Genomic DNA, 13,945 nt, shown 5'->3' with positions numbered 1-13,945 from the left:
CTACCTATTTACTTACCTCTCACATTTTTCTACTTAATTCAACCACTCTTTCCTTTAACCTTTTAATATAATTCACATTTATCATTTTTACCTCCATTTTTTTCTACATTTATATTATTTACCATTTTTACCACTATTTACTCTTATTCTTTCTCTCAACTATCCAAATCCCTTTTTAAACTTCACCATTTTCAATCAAACACATCGTTCCTAATCAGACACTTATTTTTCACACATTTTTTTCTAAATCAACTTACTTACTTCAACTACTACCTATTTTATACATATTCAACATTATCCACCACCTCCATATTATTTTCCAACCTCATTTTCACTTTTCATTTTATATCCACCATCCAACAACACATATCCTCCTTCTCATACACTTTTTACATACCACATTCCACAACAACTACCTCTATTTAACTACCATATTCTCCCTCTCTATCCTACAACCCATCCTATCCAACTTATCTACTCTCTTTTCTCAACATCAATATCCTTTTTACATTTTAAATACGCCATTAATCCTCACCATCTCATTTACAAAATCCACATCTACTTCCACCTTATATAACTATATTCAACCACCACATACCTCCTCTTCATCCTACAACCCAGGTTTCTCCACCACCTCCACTCTCATTTCTCAACCTCATTATCCACTGTTCACCTCATATCCACCATCAACCTACATCTCTCCCACTTCGCACACACCATTTACACACACATCATACCTACTTCCCCCTCTACTACATCCATCCAACCACCAACCCCCTTCTCTTGCGTGGGGTGGCTCATGGGATGCGTCCGGCCATGGCGATACCGTTTGCGCTCTAATCTACGGCCAACGTACCATTGGTGCCATCGTTAGGGGTCATGTAGCCACTGGTGGTGGGTCCGGAAGCGACGTGCGATCGCCGCGGGTGGCCTTCATTCCCCCCCACCGACATCGCCAGGGTCGAATGACCCCGCACGAGGTTCATTGGGTATATCTGACACGGTCGCCAGGGTTACCTCCGCCACCTCGGACGCGTCCCCAGCGTGTTTAACCCTCGCGAACCGTGTTGGCGACGGGCGGGGAGGTTGGTGCGCCCGCTAGCACGGTCGTAACGCGAGATTGCCGAGGTGGCCATCTCAGGTGCAGCTCCAGCCCACATCCATCAGCCAGCAGCCCCTGCCGCAGAGTGCCTGTCCGCCTGGATGAACCTATCCGACGCTACATCGTGGTCGGTGAGTACACCGCGGTCTGGAAGCGACTCGTAAGCGTTTAGTCTTTTTCGTGATGGTGCCGGCAAACCCGGTGTGCGGACTACGGCCCAAAGAAGTAATATCGGCCCTCCTGTGGGATAGCGCATGCCTTGTAGAGCCGTACGCGAGATACAACTTCGATCCAGTGTGTGTCAACTTCGTGTGTGCTGCCTCTTGATGACGCTATAACCGGACATGCAACGTGGTCCAGACCTCCGTTTACATGCCGCGTGCGAGCTGCACAAGCACGAGCGGATTTGGCCGACTTTACCCTTCAAATGATTACATATAGGTCAACCACACGGCCAATCACTCTGAAGCAAGGGGTGGCGGCCGGTGGTGGTGGGACGGAGCTGCGCCTGAGATCGACACGAGCATATTTGACTTTCGGGTAAGTATCGATGCACGAACGGTTGTGTCGATTTTACTATTTGTGCTAAATTTAACGGGAGGGTTTGTGGGAGCACGCTATATAATCGCCTGAGGGCTATCTAGCAGCCATGCCCACCGGTAAATATTATTATTCCTGTATAACTAGTCGGACTCAGATTATTAATTAACACATGCTATTTTTGAATTCATACTGATAACATGTACTGTAAAAACGCAGTACTGCTTTAGAAAGGTTGGAAGTTGTGCTGCATACAGGATTTTAGTGTGTACCACAAATGTATGCGAGTGGTGAGACAAAAATTCAGAACACGATGTAACAACTTTGTTCAACCAATAGGCTGCACGCAACACATTTTCACTCTGGACGAGAACAACAGAAGAGAAGTATCCGAGCCCCACACCTCACACATTTTCAAAATCTAGACCTGAGGGTCGATACTGGCAGCGGCAGGCTTTCGATAGCCGCCGTTCTCGGCGGTGTTGGCCGTTCTACTTCATGTATGCAGTGCCTACAAACTACCGCAGGTCGCGTTGGCGCCTCAAAGCGTGATGGTGGTGGTACCGGCGACGTCGAATAATTTGCTACGACCACCCTTCGTATGCTTATCGTAGATGCTTTGGAGCCGTTAGCTTTGATAACTTTGCGCTCACACGGACGAGCAGCTTGCAGCGCAATCTAAATCGATCACGCTCCTTTTTCTAATATAGCATTGACACTGTTCAGGCTAGAGCCAACGGCGCCCGCCGTGCTGGCGGAACAGATGGCATCGCTGAATGCAGTTAGTGACCCCATTTGGATCTGTCGAATGAAAATATGGACTAGAAAGCATATGCTCTCGTTATCTAAAAACTGGGTGTGAGGTAAATCAATGGCACGGTCTTCTCGTGGCTAAGCTACAGTTGTGGGACGAGTAGTTGCAGCTCATTAACCGGAGAAGAGAGCTCGTATGTATGCCCACAAAATGCACAAGTTGGTAAACGAGCTACTGGTGGGTACTTTCACAAGCCACTGTGCAAATTCCTGTCTTGTCAAGAGGGCAATTTCACCTTCTATTCCTCCACGGGATGATGCGCGAGTTCGACAAACGTCGTAAAATCTCCATGCACCTGGGATCATCCTCCCGCGCAGTCGAGAGTTGCAGGAAGATCCCGGCTTACTGCCAAAATGAAGATCGTTTTTCCAATGCGCGTGGTGTATTGGAACGCCACAGAAAAAGCACGACGGATAGCGAGACCCAAAAATTAAATGATTCTCACACTCGTGTACAGGATGGGCACCAAGGCACTTCAAACAGTAGGCTGCTTGATGTGGGCATGCCTCTGGGAGGTGATAAATGAATTTCGCTGGGTTAGAAACCCAACATACCACGCAATGTGTCGATTCATCGTTCAAAATCATTTCCTGCAACAGCATGTAGACTCTTTCGTCGTTGAGGACTCTGGTGTTAGCTTCTGCACACTGTAACCGAATGCTTCGTGACGCTGGTGCGATTGGGGCCTTATTTTGATCATCTCCCATAGCTCTAGAGCAGACATCGCACAACTCGTTGACATCGTCAACCGTGCACGGAAAACCCGAACCGTCCATTGCCTCTTGTAGTCGTTGCCTCCTGCAGCGGATTTTATCTAAAAGGAATGCCCGTAGCGTACTAGGGCTTGATATTCACCCTTATTGCTCGATGACCCCACTGTCAAATGCTTCGAAAAGCGCTGGAAGTATGTTTCACGGTATATGGTGACACATTTTGCTGGCTTACCATCACGCCCCGACCGACCTGTCTCCTGCGCGTAATCGGTCAAGCTGTGGGCTAGTCCAAAATGTAGTACGGTTCGAACGTTCGGGTAATCCACACCCTGACCCAATCCACACGTCGCAACAATATATGAGCAGTTAGGGGACTTCCACAATGACAAATTATTCTTGCGCTCATCGAAAGTCATTCCACTATGATACCGGGCGACCACGTTGGACGTATGGCGCTCTAAATAGTTTGCAATTTCTTCGACCTTCGGCTTTGTCAACGCAAAGACAATGCCTTTGTCAGGATGTGCCATAGGAAGTTTCATCAATGATAGACATGCCTTCATCATATCTGTATTCGATAACAATTCCACCACTTCGTAACGTATTGACGCTCGGACTGTCGGCGTTCTCACAGTGACGAAAGGGAAGCCAAAAATTGTCATGAGGTCATTTTCCCAAGTGGAGGGAAGAGTTGCCGTCAGTAGTGTCTTCTGGACCGAAATGGACGATAACACATAGACGAATGACATGCACCTGCGGTAATCGATAGCCAAGTGAGCCTCGTCAAAAAATATTCTGCCTAGTTTGTCCTGCTCCTGTAGCGACAGTAGGAACGTCCGGAAATTTTGATGCTCCAAGTACGTTACTCGGACGAACAAAATAGACGGTAGCGCTGTGAAAGGACTCGTATCGTGTTGATACTCAGAGCACTCGATTCCCAATTGTTCTGTCTTCCGAAGCGAGTCCAATAAAAGTGCTACCAAAGGCACCACAACAATGACAACACGCGTAGAATCCGAAAATGCGGCCAAATAAAACAGCAAGGACTTCCCACCATTTGTAGGGAGTACAACGAGTAAATTAGAGACGCTCTGCAAAACCAGTGTCGTTGCAACACACTGCTCTCTTGACCGAAACGAAGCAGTCTGGTCACGAAGAAATGATCGGAGCAAAATCCGAGCTGACCCAAAGTGTTCCGGAAGTAAGCTGCTTATAGCTTCGCCAATAGTAAAAAAGCTGAACGTTGGTACGACAACTGTTATTGGGCGTCCGTGCGGAGCAGGTTGATTGAATCTTGAAACTTGCTGCACGGGTGACGTCGGCGAACTTTTCCTCCTTGGCATTATCTCGGATTGGTCACTTGGGGCGTAACAATTGGTACTGGTCGAGTTACCAGGTCCGAGAAGGTTATGCCACTGGTGGGAACAAGAAACAAATTCGGCCATATCATCGCGCGACATAAAATACGGATCCGTGGTAGAACGGCTATACAACGTCGAAGCCGTTGCCGGTGCATGAGCAGCTTGAAAATCAAACTGTCCTGATTCGATCTTGTTGATGTAATGTTCTTCTCCATGAATGCGATCGCGACGTGTCTGTAAGTCCGAGCAGAAAGTTGGTTACCGCAACTTACAAAATTCATGTTAATTGCAGCGCGGCAACCTTTCCCATTCAGTCTGCCCTGCCCTGTAGTGCTGAAGAGATAGTAAAACAAAGCGTCACCTTCTCCAGAACGGTCCGAAGTAAAGCCCCCACGTTGTAGTTGAGTGAAGAAAAATTCTTGTGCCGGACGCACAAGGGCAGCATAGATCACAAAATCTAACGTCAACTCCGGCGGCAGGAATCGCGCAATTAAGCGATGCTGTCCCGATATCGTCAGACCTTTATGAAATCTTTGCATGATCATGACTTCACGGTTCAAAATATATACCGATCGTTCCCCAGAAACTGTGTTTCTTAAAGTCGAAGCGCTTAGCTCGGCAGCTCGTGATGGCTGCCCTGACGTGATATAAATCAGAGGTGCAAGAAGCTTCGTGAGCTTATCAACCTTTTTGCACCACTGGGACAGCGAAGCAAGTCCAAATGTGATTTTACCATTCACCACCTTGACGATAAACTTGGAGCGATGAGTCTGAAGAAGATACTTAACCAGATGCATACGCATCGATCTCCATGGATTCCTGTCGTCTTCGAGAAAGCTGTATCCACAGCTATAATTGCTGTAGTCGTCGTAACAGCACTGCTCATCCGACATTAAATATTTTTCAACCGCAGATATATCGTAGCCCAAACGCACATTTTCACGAAGCACCTTACCAAACTGGTCGACAAGCTTTGCTTTTAAGTCGTGAAGCGCCTTCAAGGTAACACGATGGCCTTCAACTGGGAGCGCATCATGCGCCGATCCCAGCCACATGATTTGAGGAATTCGCCGTTGCTCAGGTGCCATGGCGATGCTTGAGCCAAAACTTATAACCTCCTGCAGCAGATTAAAAGGAGTTCGATACCCGGTCCTAAGATAAAAACGTAGCGCCTCCGCCCTTTTTCGCGTCGCCAAAATTTGCTCGTTGGCTTCCACACCCCACGACAGCTGATGAAGGTTCATCAGAGCAGCAATTCGAGCCCAATACTTTAAGATAGCGACTAAACTAGTCACTTGACCAGGTTGTTTAAACTGTACGTAGCCAGCAGCATGTTTTGTCGGACCACTGATAGAAGAGCATACAACAAATCGATGAGTTGGAAATGCATGAAACTCGCTTGGGGAGTGTTCATTTTCCAAATCAATTCGAAAAATCTTTTCAAGGGCACCATCTAGCAATACAAGTTGCTCGACACAAACATGCTCCGCTCTATAGTGCTCAGTGGAGATCGACGCGAAAGCTTCGGAGCACGATTGGAACAGAGAGTCCACTTGATCAGCCAGATCATAATCTGTAGAAGAGCTTGAGGTAATAATGTAGTGCTTGGCATGTGTGTTAACCATCTGCAGTAGCGAGGTCATGGTCTTGCAGTACTTTTCGGAACTTGATTGAATGCGTCGCAAAGCCGATGCTGGCTCAATGTCACTTCCTTTTGACGACAGAATGCGCTCAAGCAAATACTCTCGGGTGCCAATAATTTCTTGGCTGAGCTCCCAATACCGACACACAACCGGAAACACTAACTCAACAAAGCTTGAGTTGGGACCAAATTTAACCGAGGCGATGGCTTCAGAAACTTTATCCGTGCAATATGTACGAACAACCTCGTGCCACTTCATCCGGCGAAGGAAAGGTGGTACGAGGCGATCGTCCGTGGGAGCAATATGCAAATGAGATCGTGAAAATTCACTTAGAGCACGGTCCACTGCATCTGAAGCGTCTGCATGCGTTGAGAAGCTGGCACCACCTTGTACGCCGAATTATTTTGTCTTTGCACCTGAATAAAGTGATTGCACCAAGCACTGAAGTTGCGATACGTCCGTGGTGAAATCTTTATGCTTCGACTTTAGATGCCTCGACATTGTGTCTTCGAGTGGGCAGAAGTATGCGCAATGGAGACATCACACACCGGATTTGATCTCAATTCCGTCTACTCGCTCCAATAGCTCCTGCGTTGGTTTTAAATACTTGAGAAGAGATGCTCCTGTCGCCAACGAAAGTACGTCAAATTTTTTCTCCAATAGTTTGGCCGGAACGGCCACATCGTGAACTCGTTTAAAGTGAATAGCCACTTCCTTTACACCAGGAGATAGTACGTAGCGACAGATAGCACATATAACCAGTCCAAGCTTCCTGTTGTACTCAACCCCAATCTCATGTACCATCGTAGCAGGGTTGCACATTTTCGCCGATAAGTTTCGATCATTTTGCGGTGAATTCTTGCACGACTTGGTGTGTTGGCGCAAAAGTTTGGGATCGCTCGAGAAATATTTGCATTGTGGGCATTTGAATACACCTTCTACGCGTTTGACCAAGTGCGTAATAGGAGGATTACCTACATCGTAAACCACACACTTTGCGACTTCTTGGTGCTCATTGCGGACGTGATATCGTCGTGCTTCTTGCGAGGCTAACTCACATGAGCATTTTTCGCACGTAAACAACCCGCCATTTGTGACCTCTGACTGTGGCATCATGTGCCACCTTCCCACGCCACAACCACCACGTCGCCTCCAGAAAACCCTCACCACAACGTAATACGAGACAACACCACTTATGCCAACATCAAACTCCACCGAAACTCGTACGAAAAGTTACACAGAGTAGATCAACTCCTTTATGCGGTATTGCCGCACCACGGCCTCCGAAACACTAGTGCCTTCAACTGCCACTAATCCACCGTCGAGGTTGAAATAAAATGATGCCCCAGTACTTCCACACAGGATCCACAATCGTCCAGCCACAGTAAAAGAGCGATACCTTTGTTAGCGCCGAAATACCAATTATATGTAGCAGGCGAGATGGTCAATAGCTTAACTGTCGCCTAGCTGGCAGGGGTGTGAGGTGTGGGGCTCGGATACTTCTCTTCTGTTGTTCTCGTCCAGAGTGAAAATGTGTTGCGTGCAGCCTATTGGTTGAACAAAGTTGTTACATCGTGTTCTGAATTTTTGTCTCACCACTCGCATACATTTGTGGTACACACTAAAATCCTGTATGCAGCACAACTTCCAACCTTTCTAAAGCAGTACTGCGTTTTTACAGTACATGTTATCAGTATGAATTCAAAAATAGCATGTGTTAATTAATAATCTGAGTCCGACTAGTTATACAGGAATAATAATATTTACCGGTGGGCATGGCTGCTAGATAGCCCTCAGGCGATTATATAGCGTGCTCCCACAAACCCTCCCGTTAATTTTAGCACAAATAGTAAAATCGACACAACCGTTCGTGCATCGATACTTACCCGAAAGTCAAATATGCTCGTGTCGATCTCAGGCGCAGCTCCGTCCCACCACCACCGGCCGCCACCCCTTGCTTCAGAGTGATTGGCCGTGTGGTTGACCTATATGTAATCATTTGAAGGGTAAAGTCGGCCAAATCCGCTCGTGCTTGTGCAGCTCGCACGCGGCATGTAAACGGAGGTCTGGACCACGTTGCATGTCCGGTTATAGCGTCATCAAGAGGCAGCACACACGAAGTTGACACACACTGGATCGAAGTTGTATCTCGCGTACGGCTCTACAAGGCATGCGCTATCCCACAGGAGGGCCGATATTACTTCTTTGGGCCGTAGTCCGCACACCGGGTTTGCCGGCACCATCACGAAAAAGACTAAACGCTTACGAGTCGCTTCCAGACCGCGGTGTACTCACCGACCACGATGTAGCGTCGGATAGGTTCATCCAGGCGGACAGGCACTCTGCGGCAGGGGCTGCTGGCTGATGGATGTGGGCTGGAGCTGCACCTGAGATGGCCACCTCGGCAATCTCGCGTTACGACCGTGCTAGCGGGCGCACCAACCTCCCCGCCCGTCGCCAACACGGTTCGCGAGGGTTAAACACGCTGGGGACGCGTCCGAGGTGGCGGAGGTAACCCTGGCGACCGTGTCAGATATACCCAATGAACCTCGTGCGGGGTCATTCGACCCTGGCGATGTCGGTGGGGGGGAATGAAGGCCACCCGCGGCGATCGCACGTCGCTTCCGGACCGCGGCGTAGCCCACCACCAGTGGCTACATGACCCCTAACGATGGCACCAATGGTACGTTGGCCGTAGATTAGAGCGCAAACGGTATCGCCATGGCCGGACGCATCCCGTGAGCCACCCCACGCAAGAGAAGGGGGTTGGTGGTTGGATGGATGTAGTAGAGGGGGAAGTAGGTATGATGTGTGTGTAAATGGTGTGTGCGAAGTGGGAGAGATGTAGGTTGATGGTGGATATGAGGTGAACAGTGGATAATGAGGTTGAGAAATGAGAGTGGGGGTGGTGGAGAAAAGTGGGTTGTAGGATGAAGAGGAGGTATGTGGTGGTTGAATATAGTTATATAAGGTGGAAGTAGATGTGGATTTTGTAAATGAGATGGTGAGGATTAATGGCGTATTTAAAATGTAAAAAGGATATTGATGTTGAGAAAAGAGAGTAGATAAGTTGGATAGGATGGGTTGTAGGATAGAGAGGGAGAATATGGTAGTTAAATAGAGGTAGTTGTTGTGGAATGTGGTATGTAAAAAGTGTATGAGAAGGAGGATATGTGTTGTTGGATGGTGGATATAAAATGAAAAGTGAAAATGAGGTTGGAAAATAATATGGAGGTGGTGGATAATGTTGAATATGTATAAAATAGGTAGTAGTTGAAGTAAGTAAGTTGATTTAGAAAAAAATGTGTGAAAAATAAGTGTCTGATTAGGAACGATGTGTTTGATTGAAAATGGTGAAGTTTAAAAAGGGATTTGGATAGTTGAGAGAAAGAATAAGAGTAAATAGTGGTAAAAATGGTAAATAATATAAATGTAGAAAAAAATGGAGGTAAAAATGATAAATGTGAATTATATTAAAAGGTTAAAGGAAAGAGTGGTTGAATTAAGTAGAAAAATGTGAGAGGTAAGTAAATAGGTAGATGAATGAAAGTAAATGGGATGTAAAAAGGGAGGTAGATAAAAGGTTTAAAGAAAAAGGAAAGAAAAAAATAGGTGTAAGTAAATATATTGTGTAATGGTTAGTAAAAGAGGAAAAAAAGAAGTGAAAAGTAATGTGAAAGTTTAAGGTTTGTGAAAAAAGGTCTAGGGTTTAGGGTTTAGGACTATATATTACGACCCGGATGAACGTTCATCCCAGGGTCCTATATATATTACGACCCGGATGAACGTTCATCCCAGGGTCCTTTAGGGTCCTTGGGCCGGCTTATTTTAGGTGTTCACGACCCCAATATCATTTATCCAGGGTCCTTCGTGCCCAAATTAGCTTATTTTGGTTGATTTTTTAATCTAGGCTCGGCGTCTGAGGTTCTCTAATAACTGATAGCGACTAAACCCTAAAGCTGATATTTTTGTAGTACCGTACAAATTATTTAAAATATGTTGATATCAAACTATTCTTATTGGTCCTCTACAATATTTTACTCGTCATATCTAATCATTTTTAATGGCGTGTAAGACGCTGTATTTACATGTAAGGCGGCTGCCCCGAGAAGCGAGTTTCGACACACCAGGCGCATCTTCGTCGGCGGAGCGAGCGCGCGTAGGTACCGATCATCACGCCGCGTAACCGCAGCTCGGCCGTACAAAGGCGCGCGTCCTTGGAGGCGCGCCGCATGTCAAGCGCAGAGTCGGCAAACTTAATCCCCCCCCCCCTCTCTAAGCAATGTTGGAGGTCTATGGTACAGTATGTCTGCATAACGCTTTGCGGTGGCGACATGGTGGCCGCCAGCAGCGACCTGGTGGGGGCCAGCAGCAACATAGATGGATACATTCTACACCCGAGCAAGCGACGCGGTGAGCGGAGCTGACTGCTGTGAACTGGTAGACCTGAGGGTCGATACTGGCAGCGGCAGTCTGCCGATAGCCGCCGTTCTCGGCGGTGTTGGCCGTTCTACTTCACGTATGCAGTGCCTACAAACTAATGCCGGTCGCGTGCGCGGCTCGAATCGTGCCGGCGGAGCTGGCCGCGAACAACACATTTTACCACATTATCTAGATCTAGACCTGAGGGTCGATACTGGCAGCGGCAGGCTGCCGATAGCCGCCGTTCTCGGCGGTGTTGGCCGTTCTACTGCATGTATGCAGTGCCTACAAACTATTGCCGGTCGCGTGCGCGGCTCGAATCGTGCCGGCGGAGCTGGCCGCGAACAACACATTTTGCCACATTATCTAGATCTAGACCTGAGGGTCGATACTGGCAGCGGCAGGCTGCCGATAGCCGCCGTTCTCGGCGGTGTTGGCCGTTCTACTGCATGTACGCAGTGCCTACAAACTATTGCCGGTCGCGTACGCGGCTCGAATCGTACCGGCGGAGCTGGCCGCGGCCGCGAACAACACATTCACGTGCGCACGCTCTTCAATGTTCGCGCCAGCCGTGGGCCATCATCGCCATTTTGGCAGCCTCCGCTTTGCTCTGTAGCCTCCGGCACTGCCGCTCCATTCCTGCCGCTTTCATCGGTAGCCTCCGTCGTAGCCTCTATCCCTTCTTCTGTAATCTCCGGTGTAACCTCATCACGCGGAGAGCTTCTTCTGTAGCATCCGTCGTAGCATCTACCGCTTCTTCTGTAGTCTCCGGTGTAGCCACACCATGAGGAGCGCTTCTTCTGTAGCCTCTTGAGTAGCCACTGCATCAGCTACAATATAGCGGTAGACCCGGCTGTAGCCGGCTTCGTAGGAACCGATGAGGTTGTGCGCTGACTCCGCAATCGATCTGCCAATCGGGCCACACGCGAGAGCTCATAGCGTCGTCTGGGTCGGATCACCAGGTCTGGTAATCAACATCGCAACGTAGAATCAATATACCACTAGTACAATGTTACAGAGCAAAGTACACGCTCTCGCTTCCCTGTAGATCACAATGGCGCTCATCATGATCGTCTTCGGCCATGGTCCTTGGCCACTTGGGCGCGCTCGACGGGCCCCAACAAAGCTTGTATTGCGACGTCTTGAACAGCGCAGTTTCGGAATGAAGGAAAATACGAGTGGCTGACACGCGGCGGTTTTAGGCTTCCACCCGAATTTCAAACCTGTTGGTGGTTTATACTCGTCCGTCTATTACCGCGGAATAAACCCCGTTTATCTTCCCATCGCTAATCTAACAGGAAGATGTGCACAATACCGGCTATACAAACATCCATATGCGAAATTCGAAAGAGAGGACAAGTTTGCTGGATATTATGTCCTGTGACAATGCTTATTCTGTAGGATACAGAATACGGGGTTAGAGGGGTTAAGCTAAGCACAATCTGTCTTGTTCATAGTTACTTTGCAACGCCAAAGATGATACGGCTAAATAGCGAATACGTAGCTATTATACGAGCCAATTCTAAAAGTGATCTAAAAATGGTTACAAAGGATTTTAACATTAAGAACATTGATGAATCAAGACTAATTAAATCATATGACTTAGCTACATCGAGCAAAGGTCAGGCTTTGTTTGTAGATTCAATTCGCGGTGAGCTTAGATTTAACTTCAATAGAGTAATTGATCCAAATTCTTTAAATTAATTTAATCCCTAATTTAGAAATATGTCATCCAACATTACGCTTTCGTCTAAAACTATAGTCAAAAATGGGTACAACAATCAGCTTCACTACAACGTTAGAGGCTCTGTAGTAAATTTCAAGAATGCTCAGATTGCTGTAGAGAGTATTAACATTTACAATTCGCAATTTAACATTGATTCTGATACGTATGAAAACAACACTTTCAAGCTATTGATGCCTACCGCACGTACATTCTCAACTGTTCAAATTACCCTATCAAGCGGTTATTATAGCTATGCAAACATAAACTCAGCTGTCCAAGCCGCATGCATTTCAGCTGGCGCATACTTGATTGATTCGAATGGGAATAATGTGTATTTCTTCAACCTAAGCGAAACCCCAACTTTTTACTCTGCTCAGATCGATTTACTCCCCGTTCCAACAGCATTAGGAACTTACACTAGACCGCCTAGCTGTTTATATTCTTCTGCCGGAAGTGGTCTTCCCACCTCTTTTCCGTATACGCCAAAGCTTGTTATTGATAATGAGGAATTTGGTTCTATCATTGGATTTCCTCTTGGTCAATGGCCGACGTCAAGCGTTTACACTAAACAATCTTTTCTAAGTCCAATCTCACCGCAAATTAACCCTACCGCGTGTTATCAAGTACGCTGTAATTTAGTAAAAAATCCATACTCTATTCCGGATGATATACTGACTACATTTAATACCGCTGGTACGACTATCGGTCAGCTTATAAGTTATCGTCCAAATGAGTTTAATTGGGTCAGTATTCCGGATGGATCTTTTAATTCAGTTAGAATTACGATCGTTGACCAAGATGAAAGATTTGTCAAATTCAATGATAGCAACATGCTAATTGGATTATCAATTCGTCAAAATCCAAATAAAAAAATGAATTATTTTATAGTTTCAGTGATATAGATCGAACTATAAGAATGTATAAGGAATTATCGATTTCATCTGAAGTCCCTATCGCTAAGCTGCGTAAAGCGGTGAAGGATGGTAAACTAAATCTAACTAAGAAGGAGCTAAACGGTTCTGGGGCTACTCTTCATGTGCAGCCTGAATCGTATAGCAAAGCTCAGAAAGCAAAAAAGGCTAACAAGGGAGTTCGTCTTTTCATCACCAAGCATGAGATCGAACACCCTATTATTGAGAAGAGTGGCTCTGGTATGCATGGAGCCTCTATTTGGGGGAAAAATTGATCTGGTATCAAATCAGCATGGAATCCTGTAATTAAACCGATGCTATTGGTAGGTGTTGATCAGTTAGCAAATGCTGCGTCAGCGGCTGTGGTATCGCGCGGTCAAAACCCTATGTTGGTAGGGCTTCTAAGAAAGAACTTTAAAAAAAGAACTGGCATTGGCATGAAAACTTCATCCAAAGGTCGTATGGTTATAGGATCTCAGGCTGCAAAGGATCGTATGGCGAAACTACGCGCTATGCGGAAGGGCGGAGCAAGCAAAGCTTCAAAGCAAGGTGCTTCGTTTAGACTTGAGTAAAAAACGTCTATGTTCAAATCAGTGAAGTTCTTCATTAGATTCATTTTTTTATGCTGACGACAGTAAAGCTAAAGTAAACACCAAATTCCACAGAATTGGTCTGAGGATCCTTGATACTGGAATGTTGAATAGTCTAAGTTA

The 13,945-nt window shown here is 46.7% G+C and overlaps 4 protein-coding genes across 4 annotated transcripts; 3 read left to right on the top strand and 1 right to left on the bottom strand.

Annotated features, from left to right (window-relative positions):
* Positions 1-3,372: 3,372 nt before the first annotated feature.
* On the bottom strand, positions 3,373-3,678 carry PHYSODRAFT_433490 (hypothetical protein; the record flags this gene model as incomplete). Its single annotated transcript, XM_009533492.1, has 1 exon — positions 3,373-3,678. A coding segment is annotated over one exon (306 nt), but the record flags the coding sequence as incomplete, so codon positions are not given.
* An 8,345-nt stretch (positions 3,679-12,023) lies between these two features.
* Positions 12,024-12,299, top strand: PHYSODRAFT_513216 (hypothetical protein; the record flags this gene model as incomplete). The annotated part of the gene is made up of 1 exon (XM_009533491.1): positions 12,024-12,299. A coding segment is annotated over one exon (276 nt), but the record flags the coding sequence as incomplete, so codon positions are not given.
* A 21-nt stretch (positions 12,300-12,320) lies between these two features.
* PHYSODRAFT_512049 (hypothetical protein) lies at positions 12,321-13,223 on the top strand (the record flags this gene model as incomplete). Its single annotated transcript, XM_009533490.1, has 1 exon — positions 12,321-13,223. The coding sequence occupies one exon, from the start codon at positions 12,321-12,323 to the stop codon at positions 13,221-13,223; it is 903 nt and encodes a 300-aa protein (XP_009531785.1).
* Positions 13,224-13,237: 14 nt separating this feature from the next.
* On the top strand, positions 13,238-13,507 carry PHYSODRAFT_513663 (hypothetical protein; the record flags this gene model as incomplete). The annotated part of the gene is made up of 1 exon (XM_009533489.1): positions 13,238-13,507. One exon carries the CDS (start codon positions 13,238-13,240, stop codon positions 13,505-13,507), a length of 270 nt encoding a protein of 89 aa, XP_009531784.1.
* Between the last annotated feature and the right edge of the window lie 438 nt (positions 13,508-13,945).

This window comes from Phytophthora sojae, assembly GCF_000149755.1.
Source record: "Phytophthora sojae unplaced genomic scaffold PHYSOscaffold_6, whole genome shotgun sequence".
In the NCBI taxonomy this organism is placed as follows: Eukaryota; Oomycota; class Peronosporomycetes; order Peronosporales; family Peronosporaceae; genus Phytophthora; species Phytophthora sojae.
This window is presented reverse-complemented; position numbering and strand designations above follow the sequence as displayed.